Raw genomic sequence first — 20,000 nt, 5'->3', positions numbered from 1 at the left:
ACAACAGGCTGTATAGATATGGTCTGATAGTCGTCCACACATTAACAACAGGCTGTATAGATATGGTCTGATAGTCGTCCACACATTAACAACAGGCTGTATAGATATGGTCTGATAGTCGTCCACACATTAACAACAGGCTGTATAGATATGGTCTGATAGTCATCCACACATTAACAACAGGCTGTATAGATATGGTCTGATTGTCGTCCATACATTAACAACAGGCTGTATAGATATGGTCTGATAGTCATCCACACATTAACAACAGGCTGTATAGATATGGTCTGATTGTCGTCCATACATTAACAACAGGCTGTATAGATATGGTCTGATAGTCGTCCACACATTAACAACAGGCTGTATAGATATGGTCTGATAGTCGTCCACACATTAACAACAGGCTGTATAGATATGGTCTGATAGTCGTCCATACATTAACAACAGGCTGTATAGATATGGTCTGATAGTCATCCACACATTAACAACAGGCTGTATAGATATGGTCTGATAGTCATCCATACATTAACAACAGGCTGTATAGATATGGTCTGATTGTCGTCCATACATTAACAACAGGCTGTATAGATATGGTCTGATAGTCGTCCACACATTAACAACAGGCTGTGATGTGTAGATATGATCTCTGTCATTCCTATCCATAGAAATATAACTCTATGTCCCTATCCATCCAGGCCGGGCCATTAAGCATGTGAAGGAATCTATCTTCACCTCAGAGGGAGGAGTGAGGAGGGGGGTTCCTAAGGTACTGGTGGTCCTCACCGATGGCCGTTCCCAAGACGACGTCAACAAGGTCTCCAAGGAGATGCAGATGGAAGGTGAGTGGCATAGTGTGAGTCCCAAATAGTGCCCTATTCTCTGTACTGTATAGTGCACTACTCTGGCCAATAGTAGTGTGGGAATAGGGTGTTATTTTGGATAAAACCCATGTTTCTTCCTCTGAGGACAATACACTATTCCATTGTATTATATTGTTGTAACAGAACTGTTCATGGCTCTCAACCCAAAAACAAAACTTAGAGAGAAATATGTTCGTGGTAGAAGGGTCACTTAGCAAGCCAGAGAGTGGTAAGAAAGGCCAATCAAATAGTTTCCTTGGAATTGTTTTTGCTTTATTGCTGAAGAAAAACAAAATATTGTTTTCAAATCTTAACAATGTATGTCCTTTGAAGGCTGCATCATCTTTGCCATTGGCTTTGCTGATGCGGACTACGGAGAGTTGGTGAACATCGCCAGCAAACCCAGCGACAGACACGTCTTCTTTGTGGACGATTTGGACGCTGTCAAGAAAATTGAGGAGCAGCTGATCACTTTTGTGTGTGAGGCTGCCACTGCCAGTAAGTACCGCCAGAACTGAAGTAGCTGCCATTGGAAGAATGTTCCAGAACTGATATAATCTACTGTAGAATAGAGACAGATGGTAGGTTTGGTCAACTGATATAATCTACTGTAGAATAGAGACAGATGGTAGGTTTGGTCAACTGATATAATCTACTGTAGAATAGAGACAGATGGTAGGTTTGGTCAACTGATATAATCTACTGTAGAATAGAGACAGATGGTAGGTTTGGTCAACTGATATAATCTACTGTAGAATAGAGACAGATTATAGGTTTGGTCAACTGATATAATCTACTTTAGAATAGAGACAGATGGTAGGTTTGGTCAACTGATATAATCTACTGTAGAATAGAGACAGATGGTAGGTTTGGTCAACTGATATAATCTACTGTAGAATAGAGACAGATTTTAGGTTTGGTCAACTGATATAATCTACTGTAGAATAGAGACAGATGGTAGGTTTGGTCAACTGATATAATCTACTGTAGAATAGAGACAGATGGTAGGTTTGGTCAACTGATATAATGTGGTTTCCAGAACTGATATAATCTACTGTAGAATAGAGACAGATGGTAGGTTTGATCATGTGGTTCCCAGAACTGATATAATCTACTGTAGAATAGAGGCAGATGGTAGGTTTGGTCATGTGGTTTAATGGATTAGTTATTATTACAAAGAAGAGGATTCATCCACACTTAAATCTTAATAATAGGATCTTGATTCATGATGAAATGACAGTGATTGATATCCTGTTCATTATTTAACCAACCCTTTCATCCATCTTGTTTTAGCTTGTCCATCGGTTCTGATGAGCGGCAACACCATAGCAGGTAAACTATGTAAAACACACACAGCTGGTTACTGCTTTATAGTCATAGAATGTGTATCCCTATTGAGATAAACCCCTCTCGATCTACAGTCAATGTGGATTGTCTGATCCCACTTAGTCATTCACAGGACTGTATAGATATGGTCACCGTGTCAGAGGCTGTTGTCAGGAGCAACATGTCATCTGCCACGTGATTCTGGTTCAAATCCAGTCAGAGTTACATAGAGTCAGAGTGTAGTGGAGGGTATACACCGTGTACCACCGTATCTTTTTTAAATTTATTTTTTACCTTTATTTAACCAGGCAAGTCAGTTAAGAACAAATTCTTATTTTCAATGACGGCCTAGGAACAGATTTGTACCTTGTCAGCTCGGGGGTTTGAACTCGCAACCTTCTGGTTACTAGTCCAACGCTCTAACCACTAGGCTACACTGCCGCCGTATCTAACACCGGGCATTGTGTGTACTCACTTCTTAATCCCTACGATGCACGTCAAAGTAGTGTAGTGGAGGGTATACACCGTGTACCACCGTATCTAACACCGGGCATTGTGTGTACTCACTTCTTAATCCCTACGATGCGCATCAAAGTAGTGTAGTTGAGGTGTACACCGTATCAGTAAGGCTGATGGAACACATCACAATGTTAAGCTTCAAATGTTAATTTTTTCCCCCCATTTTAGGCTTTAAGCTGCTTTAAAGGGAGGCAAGACATGCCTCATAATATGAAGTAAAACGTCCAATTTTAAACATTTAAGGAACAAGGAAAAATATAGTGATGCTGATGACAGTCCTAACCGTCTTCTGATTGGTGGTAAGGCTTTGCCAAAAACCTTCTCAATGAAATGTTACCTGCTACAAAGTAGCCTATGCCTGCCTGGCAGAATGATATCATGATTATTTACATCAATCCAGTGGCTGTTTGTTTGGCAAACCCCATCTCATGTGCTGTGGAAATACAGCTAACCACTTATATTAAAGGGTAACTGTAACGGCGTTCTTGTTTAGTTGAAGGAGAGTCGGACCGAAATGCAGCGTGTAAGTTACTCATGTTTATTTAAAGAAGACAAAACGAACGAACTATACACGAATAACTATAAATACAAAAAAACAAACAAACAGAACGAAACCTAATACAGCCTGACTGGTGCAACCTACACAGAGACAGGAACAATCACCCACGAAATGCAAAGCGAAATCAGGCTACCTAAATACGGTTCCCAATCAGCGACAACGAGAAGCACCTGACTCCGATTGAGAACCGCCTCAGGCAGCCAACCTAATTAACACACACACACCCCTAATCAACTACAATCCCAAACACTACAAACCCCAATATGAAACTACAATACATAATAACCCCATGTCACACCCTGGTCTGACTAACTAATAAACTAAAACACACAATACTAAGACCAAGGCGTGACAGTAACGACACTAAAAAAAATCTAAATTTCTTCGCTTTTTCTCAGACCTCAAAAGTGTTCTCCTAATGTGGTTCAGGCATTGTTATGGGCTTAGAACATCCATTTCTGTTGTTTTTTATAGTAAGAAAGTGTGACTTTATTAAGAGCGAAAACCTGAAGGAGAAAAAAAAGATCAGAAACCTGTGAATTCCTGACTCAGTTGACAGCCTCATTTATCTGTTTCAATAGTAGACCTACTATTATCCTACTGCACAGAACAGCTTGGGTTGGCCTGCCTGTGAAAGACCAATATGGAATTCATCATTTTAGGTCATTCAGAGTGAATGTCACTGTTTCTCGTAGGATTTTTGACAGAGTTCCCCTTTCCTTCGCTGGGTGGGGATAGGAAATACTATCCAGAGGGAGAGGGGTTGACAGAATGACATTATTATTACTATGTATGTATCCAGCACCTCAACAGTATTTACTACCTTGGCCCATTTTGTTGCTTGAAGATAAAAATGTGTACCATTTTATTCTAGTATTCTATTATCTCTACGGGTTCTCTATGGTTCTCTGTTGTTCTCTATGGTTCTCTATGGTTCTCTGTTGTTCTCTATGGTTCTCTGTTGTTCTCTATGGTTCTCTATTGTTCTCTGTTGTTCTCTATGGCTCTCTGTTGTTTTCTATGGTTCTCTGTTGTCTTTATTGTTCTCTGTTGTTCTCTATGGTTCTCTGTTGTTCTCTGTTGTTCTCTATTGTTCTCTGTTGTTCTCTATGGTTCTCTGTTGTTCCTTGTTGTCTCTGTTGTTTTCTATGGTTCTCTGTTTTCTCTATTGTTCTCTGTTGTTCTCTATGGTTCTCTGTTGTCTCTGTTGTCTCTGTTGTTCTCTATTGTTCTCTGTTGTTCTCTATGGTTCTCTGTTGTCTCTGTTGTTCTCTATGGTTCTTTGTAGTACTCTATGGTTCTCTATGGAGTGGTTATAGCATAGATGTGTGTTCTGCTCCTTCCCTCCTTAGGCTTCAGGATGATGGACATGTTTGGCCTGGTAGAGAAGGAGTACAGTAACGTAGAGGGAGTGTCCCTGGAACCAGGCTCCTTCAACAGCTTCCCCTGCTACAGACTGCGCAAAGATGCCCTGGTCTCACAGCCCACCAAGTAGGTTCTGCTAGGTTCTGTGTTTTGTCAGTGTGGTTGTCATGGCGATGAGAGGTAGAAGATCAGCTAGGGTCCACACTGAGCTCCACCTCTCTCCTCCAGTGTCCACTCTTGGCATATTATTCCTGGAATATACTCCAACAGCTTCCCCAAATGATAGGTCAGGTGGAAGTTTCCCTCTGATAGGTCAGGTGGAAGTTTCCCTCTGATAGGTCAGGTGGAAGTTTCCCTCTGATAGGTCAGGTGGAAGTTTCCCTCTGATAGGTCAGGTGGAAGTTTCCCTCTGATAGGTCAAGTGGAAGTTTCCCTCTGTTAGGTCAGGTGGAAGTTTCCCTCTGATAGGTCAGGTGGAAGTTTCCCTCTGATAGGTTAGGTGGAAGTTTCCCTCTGATAGGTTAGGTGGAAGTTTCCCTCTGATAGGTCAGGTGGAAGTTTCCCTCTGATAGGTCAGGTGGAAGTTTCCCTCTGATAGGTCAGGTGGAAGTTTCCCTCTGATAGGTCAGGTGGAAGTTTCCCTCTGATAGGTCAGGTGGAAGTTTCCCTCTGATAGGTCAGGTGGAAGTTTACCTCTGATAGGTCAGGTGGAAGTTTCCCTCTGATAGGTTAGGTGGAAGTTTCCCTCTGATAGGTCAGGTGGAAGTTTCCCTCTGATAGGTCAGGTGGAAGTTTCCCTCTGATAGGTCAGGTGGAAGCTTCCCTCTGATAGGTCAGGTGGAAGTTTCCCTCTGATAGGTCAGGTGGAAGTTTCCCTCTGATAGGTCAGGTGGAAGTTTCCCTCTGATAGGTCAGGTGGAAGTTTCCCTCTGATAGGTCAGGTGGAAGTTTCCCTCTGATAGGTCAGGTAGAAGTTTCCCTCTGATAGGTCAGGTGGAAGTTTCCCTCTGATAGGTCAGGTGGAAGTTTTGCCATTCAGAATCGCTTATACCCATCCAATCCTTTCAGATACACAGACGTGTCTATGCCTGGAGGAAGAGGCTGTTCCTGAACTGTCCTTGTCCTCCTCCTAGAGGGGCCTTCCTCATCCTCTATGGGAAACTTGTACTTCAAAACATCAAGAGAGGGTCAAACCCAGTTGTTAGCAGGAGAGTTGTACTTTAAAACGTCAGGGGAGGGTCAACCCCAGTAGCTAGTAGGAGACTTGTACTTCAAAACGTCAAGAGAGGGTCAACCCCACTTGCTAGCCGAAGACAAACACCAGAGCTCTTTGAAATAGCGGCCAGTTATTTTCAAGGTCCCTCAAACAATACAAAGTTAATGCCAATGAAAATCACTTAGGGGAGTCTAATCACATGTGAAGTGTGTGCGTGTGTGTGTGTGTGTGTGTGTGTGTGTGTGCATGTGCGTGCGTGCGTGCGTGTGTGTGTGTGTGTGTTGACAGATGTAGCTCTACTCCTACTGAGGATAATATTTAGTTTAGACTTCTACTTTCATAGTGTTCAGAGGGGATTGTGTTATTGCAGTGGAGGGACTCAGCACCTCTAAATGATGTCTTCAGGGTGTCCTGCAAACACCACGGCCCATATCCAAGCATCACTCAGTCACATACTAGATCATGTATAGAGTAAATAATGTCATCAGAAGGGCCATTATGGCATTTGTTGTGTGAAGGTAAGATAAGCCAGTCAAATGGACTTCCCATTACTCTGCATCAGGTATCAGGACTTCCCATTACTCTGCATCAGGTATCAGGACTTCCCATTACTCTGTATCAGGTATCAGGACTTCCCATTACTCTGTATCAGGTACCAGGACTTCTCATTACTCTGTATCTGATATCAGGTATCAGGACTTCCCATTACTCTGTATCAGATATCAGGACTTCCCATTACTCTGCATCAGATATCAGGACTTCCCATTACTCTGTATCAGGTATCAGGACTTCCCATTACTCTGTATCAGGTACCAGGACTTCTCATTACTCTGTATCTGATATCAGGTATCAGGACTTCCCATTACTCTGCATCAGATATCAGGACTTCCCATTACTCTGTATCAGATATCAGGTATCAGGACTTCCCATTACTCTGCATCAGGTACCAGGACTTCTCATTACTCTGTATCTGATATCAGGTATCAGGACTTCCCATTACTCTGTATCAGATATCAGGACTTCTCATTACTCTGTATCTGATATCAGATATCAGGACTTCCCATTACTCTGCATCAGATATCAGGACTTCCCATTACTCTGCATCAGGTATCAGGACTTCCCATTACTCTGCATCAGGTATCAGGACTTCCCATTACTCTGTATCAGATATCAGGACTTCCCATTACTCTGCATCAGATATCAGGACTTCCCATTACTCTGTATCAGGTATCAGGACTTCCCATTACTCTGCATCAGGTACCAGGACTTCTCATTACTCTGTATCAGATATCAGGTATCAGGACTTCCCATTACTCTGTATCAGATATCAGGACTTCCCATTACTCTGCATCAGGTATCAGGACTTCCCATTACTCTGTATCTGATATCAGATATCAGGACTTCCCATTACTCTGCATCAGGTATCAGGACTTCCCATTACTCTGCATCAGGTATCAGGACTTCCCATTACTCTGCATCAGATATCAGGACTTCCCATTACTCTGCATCAGATATCAGGACTTCCCATTACTCTGTATCAGATATCAGGTATCAGGACTTCCCATTACTCTGTATCAGATATCAGGACTTCCCATTACTCTGTATCAGGTATCAGGACTTCCCATTACTCTGCATCAGATATCAGGACTTCCCATTACTCTGTATCAGATATCAGGTATCAGGACTTCCCATTACTCTGCATCAGATATCAGGACTTCCCATTACTCTGCATCAGATATCAGGACTTCCCATTACTCTGTATCAGGTATCAGGACTTCCCATTACTCTGCATCAGATATCAGGACTTCCCATTACTCTGTATCAGGTATCAGGACTTCCCATTACTCTGCATCAGATATCAGGACTTCCCATTACTCTGTATCAGGTATCAGGACTTCCCATTACTCTACATCAGGTATCAGGACTTCTCATTACTCTGTATCTGATATCAGGACTTCCCATTACTCTGTATCAGGTATCAGGACTTCCCATTACTCTGTATCAGATATCAGGACTTCCCATTACTCTACATCAGGTATCAGGACTTCCCATTACTCTGTATCAGGTATCAGGACTTCCCATTACTCTGTATCAGGTATCAGGACTTCCCATTACTCTACATCAGGTATCAGGACTTCCCATTACTCTGCATCAGATATCAGGACTTCCCATTACTCTGTATCAGGTATCAGGACTTCCCATTACTCTGTATCAGATATCAGGACTTCCCATTACTCTGTATCAGGTATCAGGACTTCCCATTACTCTACATCAGGTATCAGGACTTCTCATTACTCTGTATCTGATATCAGGTATCAGGACTTCCCATTACTCTGCATCAGATATCAGATATCAGGACTTCCCATTACTCTGTATCAGATATCAGGACTTCCCATTACTCTGTATCAGGTATCAGGACTTCCCATTACTCTGCATCAGATATCAGATATCAGGACTTCCCATTACTCTGTATCAGATATCAGGTATCAGGACTTCCCATTACTCTGTATCAGGTATCAGGACTTCCCATTACTCTGCATCAGATATCAGGACTTCCCATTACTCTGTATCAGATATCAGGTATCAGGACTTCCCATTACTCTGCATCAGATATCAGGTATCAGGACTTCTCATTACTCTGTATCAGATATCAGGTATCAGGACTTCCCATTACTCTACATCAGGTATCAGGACTTCCCATTACTCTACATCAGGTATCAGGACTTCCCATTACTCTGCATCAGGTATCAGGTATCAGGACTTCCCATTACTCTGTATATCTGATATCAGGTATCAGGACTTCCCATTACTCTGCATCAGGTATCAGGTATCAGGACTTCCCATTACTCTGCATCAGATATCAGGACTTCCCATTACTCTGCATCAGGTATCAGATATCAGGACTTCCCATTACTCTGCATCAGGTATCAGGTATCAGGACTTCCCATTACTCTGTATATCTGATATCAGGTATCAGGACTTCCCATTACTCTGCATCAGATATCAGGTATCAGGACTTCCCATTACTCTGCATCAGATATCAGGTATCAGGACTTCCCATTACTCTGCATCAGATATCAGGTATCAGGACTTCCCATTACTCTGCATCAGATATCAGGTATCAGGACTTCCCATTACTCTGTATATCTGATATCAGGTATAAGGACTTCCCATTACTCTGCATCAGGTATCAGGACTTCCCATTACTCTGCATCAGGTATCAGGACTTCCCATTACTCTGCATCAGGTATCAGGACTTCCCATTACTCTGTATATCTGATATCAGATATCAGGACTTCCCATTACTCTGCATCAGGTATAAGGACTTCCCATTACTCTGCATCAGGTATCAGGACTTCCCATTACTCTGTATATCTGATATCAGATATCAGGACTTCCCATTACTCTGCATCAGGTATAAGGACTTCCCATTACTCTGCATCAGGTATCAGGACTTCCCATTACTCTGTATCAGATATCAGGACTTCCCATTACTCTGCATCAGATATCAGGACTTCCCATTACTCTGCATCAGGTATCAGGACTTCCCATTACTCTGTATCAGATATCAGGACTTCCCATTACTCTGCATCAGATATCAGGACTTCCCATTACTCTGCATCAGGTATCAGGACTTCCCATTACTCTGCATCAGATATCAGGACTTCCCATTACGCGGCATCAGGTATCAGGACTTCCCATTACTCTGCATCAGATATCAGGACTTCCCATTACTCTGTATCAGATATCAGGACTTCCCATTACTCTGCATCAGATATCAGGACTTCCCATTACTCTGTATCAGATATCAGGTATCAGGACTTCCCATTACTCTGCATCAGATATCAGGACTTCCCATTACTCTGTATCAGATATCAGGTATCAGGACTTCCCATTACTCTGCATCAGATATCAGGACTTCCCATTACTCTGCATCAGATATCAGGACTTCCCATTACTCTGTATCAGGTATCAGGACTTCCCATTACTCTGTATCAGATATCAGGTATCAGGACTTCCCATTACTCTGCATCAGGTATCAGGTATCAGGACTTCCCATTACTCTGTATCAGATATCAGGTATCAGGACTTCCCATTACTCTGCATCAGATATCAGTACTTCCCATTACTCTGCATCAGATATCAGGACTTCCCATTACTCTGCATCAGGTATCAGGACTTCCCATTACTCTGCATCAGGTATCAGGACTTCCCATTACTCTGTATCAGATATCAGGTATCAGGACTTCCCATTACTCTGCATCAGCTATCAGGTATCAGGACTTCCCATTACTCTGCATCAGGTATCAGGACTTCCCATTACTCTGCATCAGATATCAGGACTTCCCATTACTCTGCATCAGATATCAGATATCAGGACTTCCCATTACTCTGTATCAGGTATCAGGACTTCCCATTACTCTGTATCAGATATCAGGACTTCCCATTACTCTGCATCAGATATCAGGACTTCCCATTACTCTGTATCAGGTATCAGGACTTCCCATTACTCTGTATCAGATATCAGGACTTCCCATTACTCTGTATCAGATATCAGGACTTCCCATTACTCTGTATCAGATATCAGGACTTCCCATTACTCTGCATCAGATATCAGGACTTCCCATTACTCTGCATCAGGTATCAGGACTTCCCATTACTCTGCATCAGATATCAGGACTTCCCATTACGCGGCATCAGGTATCAGGTATCAGGACTTCCCATTACTCTGCATCAGATATCAGGACTTCCCATTACGCGGCATCAGGTATCAGGTATCAGGACTTCCCATTACTCTGCATCAGATATCAGGACTTCCCATTACTCTGCATCAGATATCAGGACTTCCCATTACTCTGTATCAGATATCAGGTATCAGGACTTCCCATTACTCTGCATCAGATATCAGGACTTCCCATTACTCTGTATCAGATATCAGGTATCAGGACTTCCCATTACTCTGCATCAGATATCAGGACTTCCCATTACTCTGCATCAGATATCAGGACTTCCCATTACTCTGTATCAGGTATCAGGACTTCCCATTACTCTGTATCAGATATCAGGTATCAGGACTTCCCATTACTCTGCATCAGATATCAGTACTTCCCATTACTCTGCATCAGATATCAGGACTTCCCATTACTCTGCATCAGGTATCAGGACTTCCCATTACTCTGCATCAGGTATCAGGACTTCCCATTACTCTGCATCAGGTATCAGGACTTCCCATTACTCTGTATCAGATATCAGGTATCAGGACTTCCCATTACTCTGCATCAGGTATCAGGACTTCCCATTACTCTGTATCAGATATCAGGTATCAGGACTTCCCATTACTCTGTATCAGATATCAGGTATCAGGACTTCCCATTACTCTGCATCAGCTATCAGGTATCAGGACTTCCCATTACTCTGCATCAGATATCAGGACTTCCCATTACTCTGCATCAGATATCAGATATCAGGACTTCCCATTACTCTGTATCAGGTATCAGGACTTCCCATTACTCTGTATCAGATATCAGGACTTCCCATTACTCTGCATCAGATATCAGGACTTCCCATTACTCTGTATCAGGTATCAGGACTTCCCATTACTCTGTATCAGGTATCAGGACTTCCCATTACTCTGTATCAGATATCAGGACTTCCCATTACTCTGTATCAGATATCAGGACTTCCCATTACTCTGTATCAGATATCAGGACTTCCCATTACTCTGTATCAGGTATCAGGACTTCCCATTACTCTGCATCAGGTATCAGGACTTCCCATTACTCTGTATCAGATATCAGGACTTCCCATTACTCTGTATCAGATATCAGGACTTCCCATTACTCTGTATCAGATATCAGGACTTCCCATTACTCTGTATCAGATATCAGGACTTCCCATTACTCTGTATCAGGTATCAGGTATCAGGACTTCCCATTACTCTGTATCAGATATCAGGTATCAGGACTTCCCATTACTCTGTATCAGGTATCAGGACTTCCCATTACTCTGCATCAGATATCAGGTATCAGGACTTCCCATTACTCTGTATCAGATATCAGGACTTCCCATTACTCTGCATCAGATATCAGGTATCAGGACTTCCCATTACTCTGCATCAGATATCAGGACTTCCCATTACTCTGCATCAGATATCAGGTATCAGGACTTCCCATTACTCTGCATCAGATATCAGGTATCAGGACTTCCCATTACTCTGCATCAGATATCAGGACTTCCCATTACTCTGTATCAGGTATCAGGACTTCCCATTACTCTGTATCAGGTATCAGGACTTCCCATTACTCTGCATCAGATATCAGGTATCAGGACTTCCCATTACTCTGTATCAGATATCAGGACTTCCCATTACTCTGCATCAGATATCAGGTATCAGGACTTCCCATTACTCTGCATCAGATATCAGATATCAGGACTTCCCATTACTCTGTATCAGATATCAGATATCAGGACTTCCCATTACTCTGCATCAGGTATCAGGACTTCCCATTACAGTGTAGGCATAGGATTTGCCAACCGCCATCTTGAACCATTCACATTATCTGGCTGCCAGTTAAGTAACTCTGTCTCTCTGTCTCTGTCTCTGTCTCTGTCTCTTTCTCTTTCTCTTTCTCTCTTTTTTTTAACCTTTATTTTACTAGGCAAGTCAGTTAAGAACAAATTCTTATTTTCAATGATGGCCTAGGAACAGTGGGTTAACTGCCTGTTCAGGGGCAGAACGACAGATTTTGTACCTTGTCAGCTCGGGGATTTGAACTTGCAACCTTTCGGTTACTAGTCCAACGCTCTAACCACTAGGCTACACTGCCGCCTCTGTCTGTCTTTCTCAGGTACCTCCACCCAGAAGGTTTGCCCTCTGACTACACCATCACCATCCTGTTCCGCCTGCTACCAGACACCCCCCAGGAGCCCTTTGCATTGTGGGAGATCCTCAACAAAGACAATGAACCCCTGGTGGGGGTCATCCTGGACAGTACGTACAGTCTGTTCCTCATCACTTCCTGAACCCTGGCCCTGTGGTTTGAGTGAGGGTTAAGGTTAACCTGCATATCACATACTCTGCAATTGAGGTCTGTGGTTTACAAAAGTGTGTGGGCTGCAGGGCTAGTTTCCAGCTATTGTGTGAGAGAGACATAGACTGAACACACAGAACAGAAGACCAAGGCAGAGGACTCTGGGATGTGGGCTTGTGGGTTTGTGTAGAATGTACTGTCCCTAATTCTCTGTCTGTCTGCCCGTCTCTGTTTCGGTCTCTGTCAGATGGTGGGAAGACTCTGACGTTCTTTAACTACGACTACAAGGGAGACTTCCAGACAGTCACTTTTGACGAGCCTGACATCAAGAAGATGTTCTATGGCAGTTTCCACAAGGTCAGCAGCCTAGTTCTTCCCCTAGTTCATCCATGGCCTCTGGTCTAAAGTAGTGCACTATATAGGGAATAGGGTGCCATTTGGGATGTACCCTAAAACTTCAGGCCCTCCATCTGTCTAATAAAAATGTTGCATGCCGATTTCTCAAATAGAGAATTTAGGAGAAGTCATGTCAGAGAATGATCCCAGAGAATGAATGGAGATACAACCCAACCCCCTCCTCTATCACAGTAGTCAAAGAGAGAGCACACACACACACACATGCGCGCGCACACGCACACGCACGCGCACGCGCAGACACACACACACACACACACACACACAGACGCACACACACACACACACACACACACACACACACACCCTTTGTTGCAGCAGTCAAAGAGAGTGTGAGAGGCCGTCCATCAGACCCTGACCCTGATCCTGACCCTGACCCTGATCCTGACCCTGACCCTGACCCTGACCCTGACCCTGACCCTGACCCTGATCCTGACCCTGATCCTGACCCTGACCCTGACCCTGACCCTGACCCTGATCCTGATCCTGACCCTGATCCTGACCCTGATCCTGACCCTGACCCTGATCCTGACCCTGACCCTGATCCTGACCCTCCCTGACCCTGACCCTGACCCTGACCCTGATCCTGATCCTGACCCTGACCCTGACCCTGACCCTGATCCTGACCCTGACCCTGATCCTGACCCTGACCCTGATCCTGACCCTCCCTGACCCTGACCCTGACCCTGACCCTGACCCTGATCCTGATCCTGACCCTCCCTGACCCTGACCCTGACCCTGACCCTGACCCTGATCCTGATCCTGACCCTGACCCTGACCCTGACCCTGACCCTGACCCTGACCCTGACCCTGATCCTGATCCTGACCCTGATCCTGACCCTGACCCTGATCCTGACCCTGATCCTGACCCTGATCCTGACCCTGATCCTGACCCTGACCCTGATCCTGACCCTGACCCTGATCCTGACCCTCCCTGACCCTGACCCTGACCCTGACCCTGATCCTGATCCTGACCCTGACCCTGATCCTGACCCTCCCTGATCCTGACCCTGACCCTGACCCTGACCCTGACCCTGATCCTGATCCTGACCCTCCCTGACCCTGACCCTGACCCTGATCCTGATCCTGACCCTGACCCTGATCCTGACCCTGACCCTGACCCTGACCCTGACCCTGATCCTGATCCTGACCCTGACCCTGACCCTGATCCTGACCCTGACCCTGATCCTGACCCTGATCCTGACCCTGACCCTGATCCTGATCCTGACCCTGACCCTGACCCTGATCCTGACCCTGACCCTGATCCTGACCCTGATCCTGACCCTGACCCTGATCCTGACCCTGACCCTGATCCTGATCCTGACCCTGACCCTGACCCTGATCCTGACCCTGACCCTGATCCTGACCCTGATCCTGACCCTGACCCTGATCCTGACCCTGACCCTGACCCTGACCCTGACCCTGACCCTGACCCTGACCCTGCAGTGTATATCTGGTTATAGTGTTAATGTATTTTATTTTAATATTGTATTTTATTGAACCTTTATTTAAAATAGGGAGTCACATTGAGATTAAAAAATATATTTTACAAGAGAACCCTGTATACATTACAATAAAAACAGAATAATAAATCATGCACGTGTATAAAACAACAGAATTCAGCACACAATAACAAAATAAACCTATTTAATAAAAGCAATCACATTCAAGGTCCTCAGTTAATAATGGAAACTGTCTGAGTGGCACCAGCACATGTAACTAGGGCGGCAGGGTAGCCTAGTGGTTAGAGTGTAGGGGCGGCAGGTAGCCTAGTGGTTAGAGTGTAGGGACGGCAGGTAGCCTAGTGGTTAGAGTGGAGGGGCGGCAGTTAGCCTAGTGGTTAGAGTGGAGGGGCGGCAGGTAGCCTAGTGGTTAGAGTGTAGGGACGGCAGGTAGCCTAGTGGTTAGAGTGTAGGGGCGGCAGTTAGCCTAGTGGTTAGAGTGTAGGGGCGGCAGGTAGCCTAGTGGTTAGAGTGTAGGGGCAGGCAGGTAGCCTAGTGGTTAGAGTGTAGGGGCGGCAGGGTAGCCTAGTGGTTAGAGTGTAGGGACGGCAGGTAGCCTAGTGGTTAGAGTGTAGGGACGGCAGGTAGCCTATCTGTTAGAGTGTAGTGACGGCAGGTAGCCTAGTGGTTAGAGTGTAGTGACGGCAGGTAGCCTAGTGGTTAGAGTGTAGGGGCAGGCAGGTAGCCTAGTGGTTAGAGTGTAGGGACGGCAGGTAGCCTAGTGGTTAGAGTGTAGGGACGGCAGGTAGCCTAGTGGTTAGAGTGTAGGGACGGCAGGTAGCCTAGTGGTTAGAGTGTAGGGACGGCAGGTAGCCTAGTGGTTAGAGTGTAGGGACGGCAGGTAGCCTAGTGGTTAGAGTGTAGGGACGGCAGGTAGCCTAGTGTTGGACTATTAACCGAAAGGTTGCAAGTTCAAACCCCCGAGCTGACAAGGTACAAACAAATCTGTCGTTCTGCCCCTGAACAGGCAGTTAACCCACTGTTCCTAGACCAGTTAACCCACTGTTCCTAGACCAGTTAACCCACTGTTCCTAGGCCAGTTAACCCACTGTTCCTAGACCAGTTAACCCACTGTTCCTAGGCCAGTTAACCCACTGTTCCTAGACCAGTTAACCCACTGTTCCTAGACCAGTTAACCCACTGTTCCTAGACCAGTTAAACCACTGTTCCTAGACCAGTTAACCCACTGTTCCTAGACCAGTTAACCCACTGTTCCTAGACCAGTTAACCCACTGTTCCCAGACCAGTTAACCCACTGTTCCCAGACCAGTTAACCCACTGTCCTAGACCAGATAACCCACTGTTCCTAGACCAGATAACCCACTGTTCCTAGACCAGTTAACCCACTGTTCCTAGACCAGTTAACCCACTGTTCCTAGACCAGTTAACCCACTGTTCCTAGACCAGTTAACCCACTGTTCCTAGACCAGTTAACCCACTGTTCCTAGACCAGATAACCCACTGTTCCTAGACCAGTTAACCCACTGTTCCTAGACCAGTTAACCCACTGTTCCTAGACCAGTTAACCCACTGTTCCTAGACCAGTTAACCCACTGTTCCTAGACCAGTTAACCCACTATTCCTAGACCAGTTAACCCACTGTTCCTAGACCAGTTAACCCACTGTTCCTAGACCAGTTAACCCACTGTTCCTAGACCAGTTAACCCACTGTTCCTAGACCAGTTAACCCACTGTTCCTAGACCAGTTAACCCACTGTTCCTAGGCCGTCATTGAAAATAAGAATTGGTTCTTAACTGACTTGCCTGGTTAAATAAAGGTAAAATAATAAAAAATAAAAAATTGCATTGAACTCTGCAGATTGTTCCACAAATGAGTGTCAAAAAAACAAAACGCAGATTTTCCCAAATCTATGGAGACTGAAGGGATCTCTAGTGTTATCCGTTCCTGACAACAGGTTTGGTAACTGAGGATTCTGAACTTAATGAATGAAGGGAGTTTCTGTCAGACTGCTTTGTAAATAAATCAAAGAGAATGCAGCTCTCTTCTTACAGACAGAGAGATCAACCGCACATTTTATACAGACTACAATGGCGAGTTCTAAAATGGTCCCCTGTGATAAAACGTATTGCTGAATGGTCGTCCACGGGCGTCCACGGGTTTTAAAACAGAGGTTGTGCCTCATGCATGGAAACAACATCACCAGAATCCAGTACAGGGAGAATTTTATTCTCCTATTTTCATGATTAATTGATTTATTTTGTTATCTTCTTCAGTAAAACAGAATGATCAACAGTGTCGAACACCTTTGACAGGTCAATGAAGTACATACAGTTGAAGTAGGAAGTTTACATACACCTTAGCCAAATACAGTTAAACTCAGTTTTTTCGCAATTCCTGACATTTAATCCCAGTAAAAATTCCCTGTTTTAGGTCAGTTAGGATCACCACTTTATTTTAAGAATGTGAAATGTCAGAATAATAGTAGAGAGAATGATTTTCTTCTGCTTTTATTTCTTTCATCACATTCCTGGTGGATCAGAAGTTAACATGCACTCAATTAGTGTTTGGAAGCATTGCCTTTAAATTGTTTAACTTGGGTCAAACGTTTCAGGTAGCCTTCTACAACATTCAGGTAGCCTTCTACATCATTTTCCGGAATTTTCCAAGCTGTTTAAAGGCACAGTCAACTTAGTGTATGTAAACTTCTGACCCACTGGACTTGTGATACACTGAATTATAAGTGAAGTAATCTGTCTGTAAACAATTGTTGGAAAAATGACTTGTGTCAGGCACCAAGTAGATGTCCTAACCGACTTGCCAAAACTATAGTTTGTTTACAAGACATTTGTGGAGCGGTTGAAAAACGAGTTTTAATGACTCCAGCCTAAGTGTATGTAAACTTCCGACCTCAACTGTATCTGGTTATAGTGTTAATGTGTTCAGAGACTGTCTGCCTCCCTGCAGTACATATCTGGTTATAGTGTTAATGTGTTCAGAGACTGTCTGCCTCCCTGCAGTACATATCTGGTTATAGTGTTAATGTGGTCAGAGGCTGTCTGCCTCCCTGCAGTACATATCTGGTGTTCAGAGGCTGTCTGCCTCCCCGCAGTACATATCTGGTGGTCAGAGGCTGTCGGCCTCCCTGCAGTACATATCTGGTGGTCAGAGGCTGTCTGCCTCCCCGCAGTACATATCTGGTGGTCAGAGGCTGTCTGCCTCCCTGCAGTACATATCTGGTTATAGTGTTAATGTGTTCAGAGGCTGTCGGCCTCCCTGCAGTACATATCTGGTGGTCAGAGGCTGTCGGCCTCCCTGCAGTACATATCTGGTGGTCAGAGGCTGTCTGCCTCCCCGCAGTACATATCTGGTGGTCAGAGGCTGTCTGCCTCCCTGCAGTACATATCTGGTTATAGTGTTAATGTGTTCAGAGGCTGTCGGCCTCCCCGCAGTACATATCTGGTGGTCAGAGGCTGTCTGCCTCCCCGCAGTACATATCTGGTGGTCAGAGGCTGTCTGCCTCCCTGCAGTACATATCTGGTTATAGTGTTAATGTGTTCAGAGGCTGTCGGCCTCCCTGCAGTACATATCTGGTTATAGTGTTAATGTGTTCAGAGGCTGTCTGCCTCCCTGCAGTACATATCTGGTTATAGTGTTAATGTGTTCAGAGGCTGTCTGCCTCCCTGCAGTACATATCTGGTTATAGTGTTAATGTGTTCAGAGGCTGTTGGCCTCCCCGCAGTACATATCTGGTTATAGTGTTAATGTGGTCAGAGGCTGTCTGCCTCCCTGCAGTACATATCTGGTTATAGTGTTAATGTGGTCAGAGGCTGTCTGCCTCCCTGCAGTACATATCTGGTTATAGTGTTAATGTGTTCAGAGGCTGTCTGCCTCCCTGCAGAACATATCTGGTTATAGTGTTAATGTGTTCAGAGGCTGTCTGCCTCCCTGCAGAACATATCTGGTTATAGTGTTAATGTGGTCAGAGGCTGTCTGCCTCCCTGCAGTACATATCTGGTTATAGTGTTAATGTGTTCAGAGGCTGTCTGCCTCCCTGCAGTACATATCTGGTTATAGTGTTAATGTGTTCAGAGGCTGTCTGCCTCCCTGCAGTACATATCTGGTGTTCAGAGGCTGCCTGCCTCCCTGCAGTACATATCTGGTGTTCAGAGGCTGTCTGCCTCCCTGCAGTACATATCTGGTTATAGTGTTAATGTGGTCAGAGGCTGTCTGCCTCCCCGCAGTACATATCTGGTTATAGTGTTAATGTGTTCAGAGACTGTCTGCCTCCCCTGCAGTACATATCTGGTTATAGTGTTAATGTGTTCAGAGACTGACTGCCTCCCTGCAGTACATATCTGGTTATAGTGTTAATGTGGTCAGAGGCTGTCTGCCTCCCTGCAGTACATATCTGGTTATAGTGTTAATGTGTTCAGAGGCTGTCTGCCTCCCTGCAGTACATATCTGGTGTTCAGAGGCTGTCTGCCTCCCCGCAGTACATATCTGGTTATAGTGTTAATGTGTTCAGAGACTGTCTGCCTCCCCTGCAGTACATATCTGGTTATAGTGTTAATGTGTTCAGAGACTGACTGCCTCCCTGCAGTACATATCTGGTTATAGTGTTAATGTGGTCAGAGGCTGTCTGCCTCCCTGCAGTACATATCTGGTTATAGTGTTAATGTGTTCAGAGGCTGTCTGCCTCCCTGCAGTACATATCTGGTGTTCAGAGGCTGTCTGCCTCCCCGCAGTACATATCTGGTGTTCAGAGGCTGTCTGCCTCACCGCAGTACATATCTGGTGTTCAGAGGCTGTCTGCCTCCCTGCAGTACATATCTGGTGTTCAGAGGCTGTCTGCCTCCCTGCAGTACATATCTGGTTATAGTGTTAATGTGTTCAGAGACTGTCTGCCTCCCCGCAGTACATATCTGGTGTTCAGAGGCTGTCTGCCTCCCCGCAGTACATATCTGGTTATAGTGTTAATGTGGTCAGAGACTGTCTGCCTCCCTGCAGTACATATCTGGTTATAGTGTTAATGTGGTCAGAGACTGTCTGCCTCCCTGCAGTACATATCTGGTTATAGTGTTAATGTGTTCAGAGGCTGTTGGCCTCCCCGCAGTACATATCTGGTTATAGTGTTAATGTGGTCAGAGGCTGTCTGCCTCCCTGCAGTACATATCTGGTTGTAATGCTGTTCACCCAACACACACTGTCTCCCAAGGTGAACAACACCTTATCCCCCCCTCACCCAC

The 20,000-nt window shown here is 44.9% G+C and overlaps 1 protein-coding gene across 1 annotated transcript in view; it reads left to right on the top strand.

Annotated features, from left to right (window-relative positions):
- Positions 1-20,000, top strand: part of LOC135534860 (collagen alpha-1(XIV) chain-like) — a gene marked incomplete at both ends in the record, with an annotated part of 26,458 nt that overhangs the window by 5,021 nt on the left and 1,437 nt on the right. The window contains 7 exons of the mRNA XM_064961674.1: positions 696-839; positions 1,194-1,358; positions 2,154-2,192; positions 4,617-4,755; positions 12,694-12,836; positions 13,124-13,233; positions 18,013-18,149. Of these exons, the coding sequence (XP_064817746.1) occupies positions 696-839; positions 1,194-1,358; positions 2,154-2,192; positions 4,617-4,755; positions 12,694-12,836; positions 13,124-13,233; positions 18,013-18,149 (877 nt within the window). The remainder of the gene's footprint in view (positions 1-695; positions 840-1,193; positions 1,359-2,153; positions 2,193-4,616; positions 4,756-12,693; positions 12,837-13,123; positions 13,234-18,012; positions 18,150-20,000) is intronic.

Source organism: Oncorhynchus masou, unplaced genomic scaffold (assembly GCF_036934945.1).
Source record: "Oncorhynchus masou masou isolate Uvic2021 unplaced genomic scaffold, UVic_Omas_1.1 unplaced_scaffold_4036, whole genome shotgun sequence".
Taxonomy (NCBI): Eukaryota; Metazoa; Chordata; class Actinopteri; order Salmoniformes; family Salmonidae; genus Oncorhynchus; species Oncorhynchus masou.
The sequence above is the reverse complement of the archived record's forward strand: the minus strand, read 5'-3'. Positions and strand labels throughout refer to the sequence as shown.